At 34.2% G+C, this 15695-nt stretch overlaps 2 protein-coding genes across 3 annotated transcripts; one reads left to right on the top strand and one right to left on the bottom strand.

Moving 5' to 3' along the window:
* Positions 1-5541: 5541 nt before the first annotated feature.
* On the bottom strand, positions 5542-9318 carry LOC100242248 (rust resistance kinase Lr10). 2 transcript variants are annotated; one of them, XM_059743346.1, is made up of 3 exons: positions 8563-9318; positions 6833-6859; positions 5542-6721 (listed from the first exon to the last, which is right to left on the bottom strand). In XM_059743346.1, the coding sequence occupies exons 1-3, from the start codon at positions 9233-9235 to the stop codon at positions 5613-5615; spliced, it is 1809 nt and encodes a 602-aa protein (XP_059599329.1). In that variant the 5' UTR covers positions 9236-9318; the 3' UTR covers positions 5542-5612. The 2 variants fall into 2 exon arrangements, with proteins under 2 accessions (XP_059599329.1, XP_002268153.3); XM_002268117.5 differs by lacking the exon at positions 6833-6859.
* Positions 9319-10004: 686 nt separating this feature from the next.
* LOC132252580 (rust resistance kinase Lr10-like) lies at positions 10005-13783 on the top strand. The gene is made up of 6 exons (XM_059733767.1): positions 10005-10860; positions 10971-11006; positions 11108-11140; positions 11345-11386; positions 11906-11935; positions 12487-13783. The coding sequence occupies exons 1-6, from the start codon at positions 10131-10133 to the stop codon at positions 13419-13421; spliced, it is 1806 nt and encodes a 601-aa protein (XP_059589750.1). The 5' UTR covers positions 10005-10130; the 3' UTR covers positions 13422-13783.
* The last annotated feature ends 1912 nt before the right edge of the window (positions 13784-15695 follow it).

The following is a 15695-nucleotide window of genomic DNA, read 5'->3' as shown; positions in this document are numbered from 1 at the left end:
CAGTACAGCAACTTAGCGTTTCGGGACTAAAACCTTATTCCTTAGTTCATTTCTAGTCTTAAAGCTCATCAAAACATCAATTGCAGCAGAAACGATGCCTTTTAGACTTTTTTTCAACTGGTCTATTTTGAATGACTTCCCTTCAGACCTTGCTCTCCCTGTTCTACTTCCTTCTCCGTTTTAGCTCAAAGATTTTAACTGTGGAATAGTGTGATGCATTTGATTTGGCTGTAACTCGATTTTTGAGTTCTTGGTTTTCTTTTGCCGAAGCCAAAATTCATCTGTTTCTGTATCCCAACTTCTATGCTCTCATATCCATTGTAAGTTTCATGTTAAACTCCTTTTTTTGTCGTTTTATCATCATGAGAATCAGGTTTCTTATTTTCTGGAGCTTATAGGAATTCATTTTTTTTTCCGAGCTGCTGCCCAACTAACATCTTTTCGAATAAAGACCAGTAATTGCCTCAAGCCTGCTGCCCATGCGTGCGCCAATTACAGAATGGGGTGAAGATCCTGATGTCTTTCAAGCATGTCGCTATCTGATCATGAGCTCTTCATTGGCATTTAGTTTTGATTCACTGTGACTCATCTAAAGAAAATAGCATCGTCACCTTCCATTTCAATACCTTCAAAGTAAGCCTTCTACCAAAGGATTTCATGTCATATTTGTCCATTATCTTTTAAAGCATCCTTACTATCCTTTCTGAATTCTGTATACAGTAGAGCTGAGTGAATGCTGAGTAGAGCCCCTTGAAGACTATGGTATTGAGCAAAATAATGGGCGTTTCTTCAGGAGGCTGAGCAATATAGTAGAAGTTTCAATTCCAGACTCCTCCATAAGTAATCAGCAAATTCAGGAATTTTCTATACTCTGTCCACCAGAACTGACACATGGAAGATACAAAACTGGATCAATCATTCATCAATGATTTCTACAACATCTGATTTTATAGATAGCCATCATTTCTTTGTCCTCAAAAGCCATTTTCATTGTATCAGTCTCAAATCTAGTCTTTAAACCTGATCTGTGCATCAGTGAATACTCATCCGTGAAGATTGACTGGAGATGCTTCTTTCCGATGAGAAAATCTCCACGGGTTTATATTCTCAGATCCTTCCTCCTACTTCCTCGTGCTTTATTCCTCTTCTTATCAAAACGTGTAATGTGTGCTGCCCCCCACCTTTCATCTAGTTTAGAGCAACCCTTTAGACTAACAATATCGTGAATACTGCGAACTGGAAGTGAGATAACAGAGGAACCTTGAATTGAGAAATTTGGAGGATTTGCCCCTATCGACATCATCAATGTCTCCCACTGGCCTTGCGTATCTAGATCTTTCCATGCATCAACAGCTTTCGAGGAATCTGAACAAGGATTGGTTTCAGTTAAATGACTCTGTTCATGGACACGATCAGAATTGAGTTGTCTTGCACAAGACTTCTTCACATTCATACTGAAGTGAACCGCATGACTAAATTGACTTTTGCTAAACATCAGAAACACATATGATGTTTGATCCATCAATGAGAGGGACATATATCTGAATCGGCTATCTCTATCCTCTGAAAATATGTGTTGATGGAGATTAAGTGGTTCAAGTTCGGCTGCAAGTTTCAATTCATGCACAAGCACTATAAAAGCTGGTTTCTTCCCAAGTTTCTAACCTTTAGGCAATTGTTCCATGTTACTTCTTGCTTCAGAATCATGGTTTGGATTTAAAGGGAGTTTTGTTGCTATAAAACGATTGGAAACATCATCAAATTCAGACTCTGATGTATCAATACTGAGAGACAATTCAGGCTCCTGTAGTTACCTACTTCTTCGCTTCTTCAAACAACCATAAAGTTAATTCTTTTACCTTGCCTTCATTTAATATAAAAGCCATCATATCATGTTCAGAAGAAGAATCCACTGCCATAGCAATCAATCCAAAGCTAGCACTATCATCCTCATTTTCTCTGCTACATTCACCAATAAGCAAGGACCCATCAACCTCATGTTCCATATTACTCAAATCAGTATTCAACTTCACATTCCGCACCTCAACAACAGGAACATCTGAATCAAAGTTATGAATACCACTCTGCCTGAAGACTGCATTTAGAATGCGTATTTGAGTAGACTCAGATGGAGTGGAAATTGGAACATGGTCTCTAGCATTTAAATCTTTTCCATGAACTCCAATTGCACATTCTACATTTTCAGTTGTATGTGATTCCCCGCACAATTCAGCTGAAGAAGATACCACAAGCTCACTAGAAACATCTCCCTCGTGATGGCTTCCACTTCCACCACAATTACCTTCAGAAAGTTTACTAGTTTCCTCAAATAACAGAGAAGTGTTCAAGTGACTGGTTGAAATCTCACTATTCGATTGGCTCCCACTTTCCAACAAATCATCATTTTTCTTCACAAAACTGCTCTTTCCATAAATCAGGTGCACATGAGAGTCCATTCTCTGTTCTGATATGGCACAATTTTCTGCACCTCTGTTGCCCTGACCCAACTCACCGTAGATACCTGAGTCCTTGACAGTAGTCTGACCTGGAGCAATTTCTTCCTGCCCAATAGGTTTTAATAGCACTTCAGCATATTCTGAGGATGTGGCCTCAGACTAAACATTGTTCCGCCTGGATATAGAGCAAAATTCTACAGCACTTGAACTAAACTCCATCCCACTATTTCCAGAGAGAAATCCTCAATCTACTGGTTGTCTTCTTGACTTTTAATGCCAAAAAAAACCTCAATTTCAACCAAACTATCAAACCTTAGATTCCCCTGGTGGCTGTCATCAAAGTCAAACTTGGGAAGAGCATATGGCCCTCCAGTTTCTCCAGTTCACTACAATACTTCGGATTCAACTATCTAATATTCGAGTGAGGTTTCTGTACACTTCAAACTTCATATTTTGAGGAGATACCCGCAAGATAAAAAGCATGTCTCTGCATCCTGCACCAAGATAATGAACATTCGAACCAACATTTGCCTGAGCACCACCCAGATCACATGAATGCCTCTGTTTTCATCATGGAAGGCAAACACAACAGAAATTCCAGCAACAGTTGCCTTAAGATTAGTTTCAACATGCTGCGGTGGGGACATACAAAGATCCAGATGCAAGACTGGATGCTGCAGTTATTGCACCCAAAAGCTACCTCCTCTTCTTTCTGGTCATTGACAGAAAATGGCACCCAATCAGAAGCAACTGCAGCAGAAGCCAAGGTTGATGAATGGCAATAAGATGCCAAATTAGAAACAGATTTAGTTGTCTTGTGATGAATACACTCTTTGCCATCCAATTATCATCAGTTTTTCTTTCCCTTTTTGGAACTTCTGGAATACGGAAGAAACCTGTGAAGAATATGGGGGAATATTCCAGTAATGCAGTACACAGTAGGGGCCCTTTGAAGGGGAGCCCTGCAAGAGGAACAGTCTATCTTTCCCATCCCATTATATAGCTTCCACACCGTCACAGTATTATCACAGCCACCAAAAACCAGCTTCTGAACAGGACCCAGCAGACCCAATCCAACCAGAGTGCCATATTACAGACGATAGTAGGATACGACTCTGGAATTGATCTAATCCAAATAGCAGGCAAAATGACACAATTGAACAAGTCCACCCCAAACCAGAATTTCCCAACATGTACTCTTTAAAATTATTGACACCATTCCTCAAGCCACCTCTCTCTACAGTCAAGAAAAATGCAGACACCAGAAGTAGGGGAAAATAGCAAGGTGATCCATCAATAGCCACACTTCATGTCTTAATCAGTGGATTTAAAGGTGGGTAAATAAATAAATAAAGAAAAATAAAATAAAATAGAATAAAAAGAACGAAAATCATGAAGAGCTTAAATCTGCTTTTAAACACCAACAGAGAAGCAAAGAATTGAAAACTATAAAGAAATCCATGCAGCACTCAAAATCAACAGCAACATGTGGTCTTTGATGGCCACTCCAATCATCCAAACGAATATCAATAATAGCAAATGGAATAAAAGTAGAAAGGAACATGGATTTTTACAATGAAAAACTTATCTTAGGAAGATGCAAGCTGACGAATATCCTCTCAAGAATCCCCAGGACCAGTGAGGTCCTCCCCTGCTTCCCTCTTCTTCCTTCAGACTTCTCTCTCCCTCGTGTATCCTCCTCATACGTGCTGCCAGTCCCCTTTTCCAAAAGAAACCATCTTGCTGAAAAGGAAAATCCTACTTCCTTTTCTCCTTTCTTTCCTTTCTTTCCTTTCTTTCCTTCTTGTAGCTGATCCCCACATGGAAGAAGTATATGTGCTGTCCCTCTAAAAATAAAATCCCCCATTTCTCAAAATTCTGGTTATTCTCCTTCCAAACAAAAAAAATGGCTGCCTTTTTCCTCATACCAAAGATAAGCCAAGAAATCTGAGTTAGAAAACTTATAATATAATACAATAAAATAAAATAAAATGAAATGAAAATAATAAAGAAAGTCATGCAAGCCACACAAGTCATGTAGGTCATGCAATCAAGCGAGTCATATAAAAAGTGAGTCTAAAAGTGCCTAATGGGCCAAGTGTATCTAAAAGCTATCCTAAAAAAAAACAAGAAAAACCTAAGTCTAAATTAGGGCTGCCAAGGGTCACAATAAGGGATCAAATAATCCCTCAACCAAAGTCTCCGAGGTGGCTCAAAAAAGGGTAAGTCGTATGAGTAGTAATGGGCCACCAAGGAACTATTTTGAAGCACTGAAAACGAACTTAAAGTCATGTGCTAAAGGGACAAAATTGAGGGTCTACAAGTCCATGTTTTTTTCCTTTCTCAACGATTACTACATGGTCACATATCATATGGCTCATTTCTCCCACAATCTAATATTTTTCGTGGTCTAGTACATATGGTCCATTGGTAATTTGTATTGATAAAGTTCAAGATCAAGCATTCACTTGACTCTCTAACTCCTTTATTGTTAGGATACCTGTCCTATCTTCACCATTGATATGGTGTCATAACCAAAGTGCTACTTAGCTAGCAGCAAATCCAGTGTTTCATGCAAGAAGTAAACACATCGAAATCGATCTCCATTTTATTCGATGCAAAGTTCTCCAACGAGCCTTCACCATTCAGTATAATTTAGTCATTACATAACTAATTAGGCTTACTTCTCAGTCCAATAAAAAAGTGGTAAAGGTAAAAAAGAAAAAAAAGAAAAAGAAAAAAGAAACAAAAGAAACTCTATATGGGTGTAGTGGATGGGACTCTTATTTCCAAGTTTCCTAGATCTAATTCTATTACTATTTCATGCAATACTTTCTATCTTGAATGTGATGAACATTAGTTACTCTTACTTGATTGAAAGGTGATCTATAGAGTTGTGTGTAGTTGAACTTTAAATTGGGTTGCGAGAATATTCTTGGACATATTCATTAAAATTTAATACACAAGAAATACATTACATGGGAATAAGAACTTCTGGAATCTAACATCAATTGAGCCACTAGTATAATCATTTTATACAATCATATGTTCAATTAACAGAAATATAAATAAAGATGCTATGATGTTGAACAACTACAATATGAATTTTTATTAAACTATACATTCATAATAAGTTGAACATATAGACAATTATTTTTACTCTAGTTCTGAAATTATTGCCAACTCTTGTTGAAAAACTCTACCTGGCTTGCTCAAGTTTGTTGGAACTGTTGAAGCAAAAGGGTTAGGAGGCATGGTTAACTTGTCTCCTTCTCCTTCCAACATTTGAACCACAATTTTCATGGAAGGACGATCCACTGGACACCACTGAATACATGAAAGTCCCACAATTGCTAATTTCTTTGCAATCTCAACATCTCCTTCTTCTTTAATTCGAATATGCAATTCTTCCCCTATATCCAAATGATTATAAATCCATTCTGGGAAATATACTTGGCTAGTACTCTCTACACTAACATCAATGTTCTTCCTTCCTCCAACCATTTCAAGTAACAACATTCCAAAACTATAAACATCTGACTTATAAGACACATTCCCAAAATTCCTAGATAACACTTCTGGAGCGATATAGCCCATTGTTCCCCTTACAATTGTCATAGAGACTGCACTTTGTTCCTTGGAGCACAATTTGGCTAAACCAAAGTCAGAAATCTTTGGATTAAAGTTGTGGTCAAGTAAAATATTATGAGGTTTGATATCAAAATGAAGGATTCTTTGGTCACAACCTTGATGAAGATACTCAATTCCTTTTGCTATACCTATAGCAATTTCTTGAAGTTTCTTCCAATTAAGTGAATAGTTCTTGACAACTTTTGAAAATATGAACTTCTCCAATGACTCATTTGGTAAGTACTCATAAATTAGAGCTCGTTCAAATCTATCAGCACAAAATCCAACTAAACGAACTATATTAACATGGTGGATTGTACCCATTGTTGCTACTTCATTAATGAACTCTTCCCCATTTCCTTGAGAATTGTTAAGGATTTTTACTGCAACAAAAACTTCATCTGAAAGCTTTCCTTTGTACACTGTTCCATATCCTCCTTCCCCTAATTTATCTTTGAATTGACTCGTAATCCTTTTAATATCAGCATAGGAGTATCTTGAGGGCTTGAGAGTTTCATAGTCTTCTAGAAACTTTTTAACCTTTACTCTATTATCTCTTTCTACTTTATTTGAGCTATAGACTCGATAAGCCACAACAATTACTAACATGAGAAGAAAGAAACCAAAGATTGCACCTGCATAAATAAAAAGAAGAAAACTTAAACTTTTTATTTAAATAAATAGGTAAAATAACCAAATTAAGAATCTTTATCTCTATAATAAAATATGTATAAATAGAATATTACCTGTCACAATTAATTTCTTCGATACACCTATAAAAAATTAAGAAAAAAAAAAGGAATTAGCTTGTTATGCTCTTGGAATTAATAAAAACATGCTAAATTACATGTTCATGTGATATGATTTTAATCTAATTAATTTTATTCTAGGCTTCAACCTTATCTTTTTGGGTCCCTTTCTTGTATTCTATGGTTCATTTTTGAGGTAATACCAATTCTGCTACTAACTTTATCCTAACTTGTAGTGGAAATTAAAACATACCCTTCTAATCCCTATTATGTATCATAGTTTTATGTTTCATAATACCGTATTGTCTTCATGACTCCCTAAACACAAATTCATCCAATTTTATGACAAAAATAAAAATAAAAATAAAAATGAAACTCTATGTAAAAAGATTGCACCTGCATAAATAAAAAGAAGAAAACTTAAACTTTTTATTTAAATAAATAGGTAAAATAACCAAATTAAGAATCTTTATCTCTATAATAAAATATGTATAAATAGAATATTACCTGTCACAATTAATTTCTTCGATACACCTATAAAAAATTAAGAAAAAAAAAAGGAATTAGCTTGTTATGCTCTTGGAATTAATAAAAACATGCTAAATTACATGTTCATGTGATATGATTTTAATCTAATTAATTTTATTCTAGGCTTCAACCTTATCTTTTTGGGTCCCTTTCTTGTATTCTATGGTTCATTTTTGAGGTAATACCAATTCTGCTACTAACTTTATCCTAACTTGTAGTGGAAATTAAAACATACCCTTCTAATCCCTATTATGTATCATAGTTTTATGTTTCATAATACCGTATTGTCTTCATGACTCCCTAAACACAAATTCATCCAATTTTATGACAAAAATAAAAGTAAAAATAAAAATGAAACTCTATGTAAAAGGAATGTGAAGAAATCTCTATCCTTATTCTATACCATTATATACAGTGATCCAATTGGTAGGTACGATGACACTTGGCGATTCGATTGACCATTAACATCGAACTTCTCATGTTAGGTATAAGGGAAAAGTCATCTATGTGGATAACCATTAAAACTAGAAAATGAATATCAATTGTATTACTTTGTATTTTTAGGTTCCCGTCCTTGGAAAAATAAGAAGAAAATAAAGAAAAATATTAATTGTAAGTAGGTAGGAAAGAATCCATTATAAAAGAACTTTTAACATTTTTCTTTTATTTCTTTAATTTTTCAAAAAACTAAATCCAAATAAACATTTAACTCTTTGTTCAATAATTTCCCTTAATTTTATTGAGCGCTAAAAATTCAAAGAAAGAAAAGAAAAGGCCTTAGTTTGGATCCATTAGTTTAGCTCGATGTTTTGAGGTGAAATGCAAGAAAAACAATATATTACTTTAACCAAAAATTCATCTAACAGGAGTTTTAAAATGTAAAAAAATATTTTCACTAATTATTTTAAATTATTTTTTTCAGATTTAGAGATTATTAATTTTATCCCTTGTAATCAAATTATTCTCCTTTCTTCTTCTTCTTTTTTTTTTTTTTTTTTTTTTCGGATTTTCAAAATCCCAATAAAACGCAAATTCAATCAGCAGAATTTATCAGCTCATATCCTTTACAATGGTTTTTTTTTTAATTCCAAAATGGAGCATTTGTATATTAAATCATAGTAGAGGATATGAGGTGAGCATGAAAGATGAAAAGAAGATGAATAGAAGATGAATGGGGAATTAAGATGCAGTCTCTTTACCTTTAATACATTCAGTTTCTGGTTCCCTGCTATTACTCTTCTTCAGTCTGCATATTTTTCCTCCTTCTGGGCAGCTTCCACATATTGATTTCGACCACTTCAAAGAAAATGCACTTCCATTGAACATATAATCCCCATAATCTCGATTACCTGGAGCTGAAGCGTTGTAAAGCCTGCGGCAAGAGGATAGATCCGTATATTGGACATATCTGGAGGAAGAAACAGCATAAACTGGGTTACCAGGGATAGAAAGGCAAGGGATGGACTGAAAACGAGATGATTCTGTTTTATCTGAGGAACAATTGAACAAGATGAAGTCCCGTTCAAATTTGAAGTGGAAGGGGGAGGCAGCTAAATTGAGGTTTCGAAGCTGTCTCGCAAGGCAATTATCCGGGTCCTGGACAATGATTTCCCGGGATTTGTAAACTATTTTCTTCACCAAGAGCTTTACCGAAACTGGCAGGTCTAGCATGGTCTGATTATTCTCAGTGCAAGATAACTCAAATCCCGGATATCCACAGTGGTGTGGCTGGTGTTTTAGATGGAAAGGGAACCGGATGAGTGGACCCTGGTCGCCACAACCATTCGATGTCATGCACTCATCTCGGCCCCCTCTCATCTCCACAAACAAGGTTAGAAACAAGAACAAAAACAAACAGAGATATCGATCCATTTTTATGGAAGGAATTTGTGATTTTTGCCAAGGACAGAAATCTCTGGTATAGGAAAGAAAGAGGAAAGGGAGATACAAATATCGCGAGGAGATTAGCCTGAAAATTTATGGAGAAGAATTGTAGGAAGGAGGATTACTGCGGCGGTACATTTTACTAATACATTTTCACTTTATAACAATGTCCTTTCACCCTGTATCACATGTATATGTTTAGTTTGTCTCTTTCAAAATGTAAGTATTCCATTTAATTTATACATATAAACATTTTTATGTAAGTCACATTACCTACTCTAAAATTTAATAATACTTCATTTATTATAATTTAAATCTAAATGGACCGTCCTCCTTAATTTATTTTGTATGTTTTTTAAAAATCAAATTTTGATTTAAAGTAGGCATTTGATTAGAAGAAATAAAACTTAAAATACAAATAATAAAAAACTATATAAAACATATAGAAGTTTAAATTATTGGGAAAATGGTAACTTAGCATGATACCGTACATAATTCATTATTTGTACAAGGTTAATTTGGTATACATTATGGCCATGTCAAGGAAAGTTGCTAATTCAGTAGTAAAATCCTTTTAAAAAAAGAATTAATTAATTTCAAACATAGTGATTCTTGATTTTCATTTTCATTATGCTAATTCAGAAGCCTCTAATGATTGAACCTGATCATGAACAGAGGGTGGGTATGCGTTTCTTCAATGTGAAGTTATCCATACATAGAAAAATCAAAGTAGTTGACTATAACAGTCAATAAGGCTCATTTCACACTCTTTCACCTTGCAGGAAAATTGGGACCGCAAGCCTGTTGGGGGATAATTTGATATCTCTCTCTTAAATTAAACATAAAACTGAAGAATTCCAACTCCGTATCTCTCTCAAATGTTATGATGTTTAGAGAAGCAAAACTTGTGGCGTTAGCGCTCTTCCACACTTTCTTGCTTGCAATTTGTGCTGCTAATGGAAACCAGATTTGCAGACCCTCTTCTTGTGGAGAGATTCAAAACATCAGCAACCCTTTCCGATTGAAAGGTGATCCATCGGGGTGTGGTGATCCTGACTATGAACTGGTCTGCCAAAACAATCGTGCTATGGTAAACGGCCGGGAGGGTGAGAAATACTATGTTGCTGATATCAACTACGATCACTATACCATTCGGGTAGTGGATCCTGGAGTCGAAAAGGGCAACTGTCTCTCGACTCCTCTCTATTTCTTGACAAGAGAAAACTCCGATTATTACGGTCCATATTATTTGGAGTGGAAGGGAATGACCAGTACAGCAGTTTTCATGAATTGCGACCAGCCAATAAGTGACGGCAGCTACATTCCTATCACTCCTTGCAATGCGACTTCATCTTCCTCACAAGCATATGTTTATGCACTAGTCGGAGGCGAGTCCATGGAAGTAGGAGATATTAAGTATTCATGCACCATCAGCAAGACTATTATTACTCAATTCTTGAAGTCCGGCAATCTTTCAATGTCAGATTTGCAAGAAATGCTGCTGCTGGGGCTTGAACTTTCATTCTTGAGCTTCCGCTGCAAAAGCAAATGCGAGGTGAAAGGGCTAGAATGCGATGTGAATTATGGCAGTCATACCGTACAGTGCTATAAACGTATGAGCAATGTTTATTTTTATCCATTCATGTATTTATTTGCTTGCAAGCATAAGTCCCTTCAACATTTTATAACTAATAATATTTGCTTAATTGGTTTGATCTTGCAGCTTGGAACTCTCTGAAATGGTTCTTTCTCTATATCAGTGAGACTTTGGGAGTTTACTTTTATTATCTTTCGTGTTCATTTTTACTTCTATTATCTTTCTCATGTTCAATTCAATTTATGTTGTTTTTCTGTTAACAGGAGCTATATTAGGTGTGGACCGTTTTATCGAATGTAAGGCTTATTAGTTCCATTTGTTGTAGAAGAAAGATAGAGATTTTTATTTATTTTTTATTTTTTTATTTTCATTCCATTAATTTCAAGATGGTACCTGTGGGCTGCTTAATATCATTGTCTAGTTGGCAGTCACATAGAGCAAAATGCAAAAGCTTCTTCTACTTTTACCATTGACCATATTTACTGAATTTCAACCTGCAGACTTCGGATATCTTTCGGATGGAGGCGTAACAACTTTACAAGGTAAGCTTTGAGAAGTTCTTTATAATAATAATAAAAAATTATTAATTTGATGATAAAATGAAATGATAATTTATTTTTGGAGTTCACGATAAATGAATAAAATAAAGAACTGATATTCTAAATTACACATTCAATCCCACAATAGTCAGTATGTGGTATGTGCTTAATTTTATTTTTAATTTAAATATAAATAATAAATTTCTAAAAAATTTTAAAATATTATTAGACATTTGAGACTGAGGTCATAGCTGAATAAAGAAAATATATTTAAATTAATCAATAGTATAATAAATGATTGGATTTTTCGTCCACTTAACTAATAATAACTATGATGATGATTATTATTATTAATATTATCCTTTCTCTTCTATCCTATCCATCTCTTCCTAATTTTTAATCAAAACCAATAGCAGTAATAATATTTCTCTTGTATTTGTTTCTTGCTCATTTTAAATCTATCATATGTATGAATCTTTCTTTTCTTGAACTTAATAATTTTTGTTCCTCTCATATTTGCAGTTGGGGCAGTCTTGATATTTCAACTCATGGGTAAGGCTTCCAGATCTCAATAAGTATATAATTGCACACGTCTTATACCTCTTTTTGCCTGGCACTTTTGGAATCCTTTCATTCAAGATAAAAGCTGACAATCAAGTTTGGCAATGCATTTGGTTGTACAAAATGAATCATAAATTGAAATTCCAATTTGTGAAATTCAGAAATTTTCTTTCAAATAAAATTATTATTATTTTTTAAAAAATTTGTGATGTATTTGATTTCAAATTATTCCCAGATTTGTTAGAGTACAAGGAAATTGAAGAATAGAGTTGGAATTTGGCATCTAATTTCATTCCTTAATTTTGTACAACAAAACAAATTTTCTCAATTGATTATTCCATCCTTTATGTATATCATGCTGTCACCCAAAAGAAAAAGAGTCACATGACCATGTTTGAGTGGAAATCCAAAACCTAAGATATAGGTGAAATGACCTTTTCAAAACTAATTTTATTTGTTGCATTTGATGATTGAATGTGGTTAGATGATTATAAATCTTCCTCTGACGTTTTTCATATCTTTAACATGTGATTTATATGTAGTCATGATCATCATCGGACGAGCTGTGATTGGTATTTTGTGCCTCTTTGCCTATTTAATTTACAAGTTTCGACGGAGACACTTATCATTAGATGATGATATTGAAGAATTCCTACATAACTACCAAAATCTTCGACCAATCAAATACACATATTCAGACATAAAGAAGATGACTTATAATTTTAAGCACAAATTGGGTCAAGGAGGTTTTGGCTCTGTGTACAAAGGAAAACTCCGAAGTGGCCGCATTGTAGCTGTAAAAATGTTGGTTATGTCAAAGGCTAATGGGCAAGATTTTATCAATGAAGTTGCTACAATTGGAAGAATTCATCATGTTAATGTGGTGAGACTTGTTGGATTTTGCATACAAAGATCAAAATGGGCCCTTATATATGACTACATGCCCAATGGATCTCTTGATAAGTTTGTTTTTCTTGATCAAGAAAACAACATTCCTTTGAGTTGGGAAAGATTATACAAGATTGCACTTGGAGTAGGACGTGGGATCGAATACTTACATCAAGGGTGTGATATGCAAATTCTTCATTTTGATATCAAGCCACACAACATTCTTCTCGATGAAGACTTCACACCAAAAGTTTCAGATTTCGGTCTTGCAAAATTATACTCAACAGATGAAAGTATTGTATCAGTCACTGCTGCTAGAGGAACCTTGGGCTACATTGCTCCTGAATTGTTCTACAAAAACATTGGAGGTGTATCATTTAAGGCTGATGTTTATAGTTTTGGAATGTTGTTATTGGAAATGGTGGGAAAAAGGAAGAATGTGAATGCATTTGCAGAGCATTCAAGTCAAATATATTTCCCATCTTGGATTTATGATAGATATGATCAAGGAGAGGACATGGAAATGGGAGATGCCACTGAGGATGAAAAAAAGTATGTAAGGAAAATGGTGATAGTTGCACTATGGTGAGTACAAATGAAGCCTGTGGATCGTCCTTCAATGAGCAAAACATTGGAGATGCTTGAAGGAGAGATTGAACTATTGAAAATGCCTCCTAAGCCAACTCTATGGTCTATCGAGAATCATGAGCAATCCATGATAGAGGTACCAATTTCATCATCCAATTCCATGGGTACAATCAGCTTAAATGGAAGGTAGTCCTACTCCATCTAGTTGCTTATTTTGTAATCCAATAATAATGTGTGATTGTGTCTTATGTGTAAGGTTTCTATGAGATCAGTGTATGTAATAAAATAAAGTTTCTACTTCAAACAATAGTTTGGTTCCTTGTAAGAAAGGTTATGTACAAGTAATAAAATATCATTTTTAGATGTTTGAATAGTGTTCTTGCTTGCCCGTAAAATTATCAAAGAAAATCCTCCATTTCCTTTGAAGTTCTATTTTTTTTTTCAAGTATTCTACAAAAATAATTATTAGGGTTGTAGATGTTCAAGTAAGTTATTTTGTTATAACTTGTTGCTAGTAGTAATCTGGGCTTTCAAGGAACAATAATGCCAATTACAACATTTCTTTTGTAAGTAATTCCATATAGTTTTTGTTAGAGAAGTGTCCTTGGGCCCTCTAAAGGTTACAATTACATTCTTGGACATTGGATTGCACCATTCCATATATGGTTCTTCAAATTAGTGGACACTTTGATTTCTCCATTCATAGATTTCTACTCCTTGTTGAAATTTAATTAGGACTTTGATCTTACCCTTCACACTTTAAATCAGGCTCTCAAATCAAAAGTTGCATTTTAATAGAGAAAGAATTAACAAAGAAGGAACAATTTGAGAGCTCAAACCTTTCCTTGGTATATGTCTATTACTATAATTCATTATGAGCATAAAATTGTAAGAGTAAATAAATATTCAAAATTTTAAAATGGTCTCCTACAACTCACACCCTTTCAATAATTTCTGTGGACCATTGTACATGTGGTCAATTTTGATGCTTTATTTATTGAATATGACTTTTCAAATAAAACCATCGGGTCAATTTTCTTGACACTAAAAGTAAGTTGGTCCTTATATTTAAAGGACTATTTCTTTTATCTTTAGAAATGTGAAATGTGCTAGATGTGATAGGACCATAATACTACATGAATTATGTCGATAATACCATACATTTTATTCCAGTACGTATCTATGAGTAATGTCTATTTTAATTTATTTATGAATATATTTTGCTTGCTAGATTTCCGAAGCTTCACTCCCATTAAATATAGAATATGGGGAATCTAGATTTTCCATGAATTGGTCAAAACCTGTGTGTGGAAGTTGTGAAGCAGAAGGTGAGAAATGCAGGCTGAAGATGAGTAATGGCATGTAATCTGAAATTGAGTGCATAAAGAAGCCAGAAAAAGGTACGTGCTACACAATATTAGCCCATGCCATATTCCTTTGCACCCTGATATGGAAACGGAAAATTTGACATAATTTCATTTTATCTATTCGTATCTTGATATGGAAACATCAAAGACCCAAAAAAAAAAAAAAAAAAGCCCTGTGGGAACCATGGGAATGAACACAAAGTCATAGGCTTCAGTCCAAGAACACCACCTAAAATTAATCTGTATGGCATCATCACGTGATAGATTATGATTTATTAATTTCAAAAGCATAACCAGCTACTAAGTTTATTATTATCTCTTACAGGCGCATAAAAGAAAAACTAACAATTACTGGTGATTTTCTATTCACACACATATATATGGATTTGCATTTGAGATCAACTTTAGTTGTGTCAGTTCTTTGAAGAAAAAAAAAACTTTCATCATGCCTTGAAGTGAAATTTCCATCCTCAATCCCCATTAAATAACATATAATTGTCTTATGTGGAGAGTGTAAAAGCCTACTAAATTGGTTCAATCTATTTAGTAGCACCAAAATATCAAAGCAAAACCCTATAATATGCCTCTTTAAACAATTTAATAATTTGCAGCAATTATCATCTATAAAAGGGATTTTATTTATTTATTTTGCTAAAATGAGAAAGAATGGAATTCAAGTTAATGAGTAGTCATTTGAATTACTTAGGAAATTCATGTTTTAATCCAATATTTAGTAACAGTGTCTAAAGCATGTATTTAATATAATAAAAAGTTAGATAGACGCATAATTAAGACCATTATTTTCAATAATTCTAATACTTCACCCATTAAATAGGATAACAACTTGCAAGGACCTCATTTCTTTCACACAAACATGTGGGTATGTCTTATAATTAAATAACTCACCA

The sequence above is a fragment of the Vitis vinifera genome, chromosome 16 (assembly GCF_030704535.1).
Source record: "Vitis vinifera cultivar Pinot Noir 40024 chromosome 16, ASM3070453v1".
NCBI lineage: Eukaryota > Viridiplantae > Streptophyta > Magnoliopsida > Vitales > Vitaceae > Vitis > Vitis vinifera.
This window is presented reverse-complemented; position numbering and strand designations above follow the sequence as displayed.

What these genes read in the sequence shown, in the direction of transcription:
- LOC100242248 (XM_059743346.1), bottom strand. Translation starts at nt 9,235, where the DNA reads ATGGATCGATATCTCTGTTTGTTTTTGTTCTTGTTTCTAACCTTGTTT. An exon ending in AGAAACTGAATGTATTAAAG is followed by an intron (nt 6,860 to 8,562) that starts GTAAAGAGACTG and finishes AATTTTTTATAG; the next exon opens with GTGTATCGAAGAAATTAATT. An exon ending in GAAGAAATTAATTGTGACAG is followed by an intron (nt 6,722 to 6,832) that starts GTAATATTCTAT and finishes TTATTTATGCAG; the next exon opens with GTGCAATCTTTGGTTTCTTT.
- LOC132252580 (XM_059733767.1), top strand. Translation starts at nt 10,131, where the DNA reads ATGATGTTTAGAGAAGCAAAACTTGTGGCGTTAGCGCTCTTCCACACT. An exon ending in TGTGGACCGTTTTATCGAAT is followed by an intron (nt 11,141 to 11,344) that starts GTAAGGCTTATT and finishes TTCAACCTGCAG; the next exon opens with ACTTCGGATATCTTTCGGAT. An exon ending in AGGCGTAACAACTTTACAAG is followed by an intron (nt 11,387 to 11,905) that starts GTAAGCTTTGAG and finishes TCATATTTGCAG; the next exon opens with TTGGGGCAGTCTTGATATTT.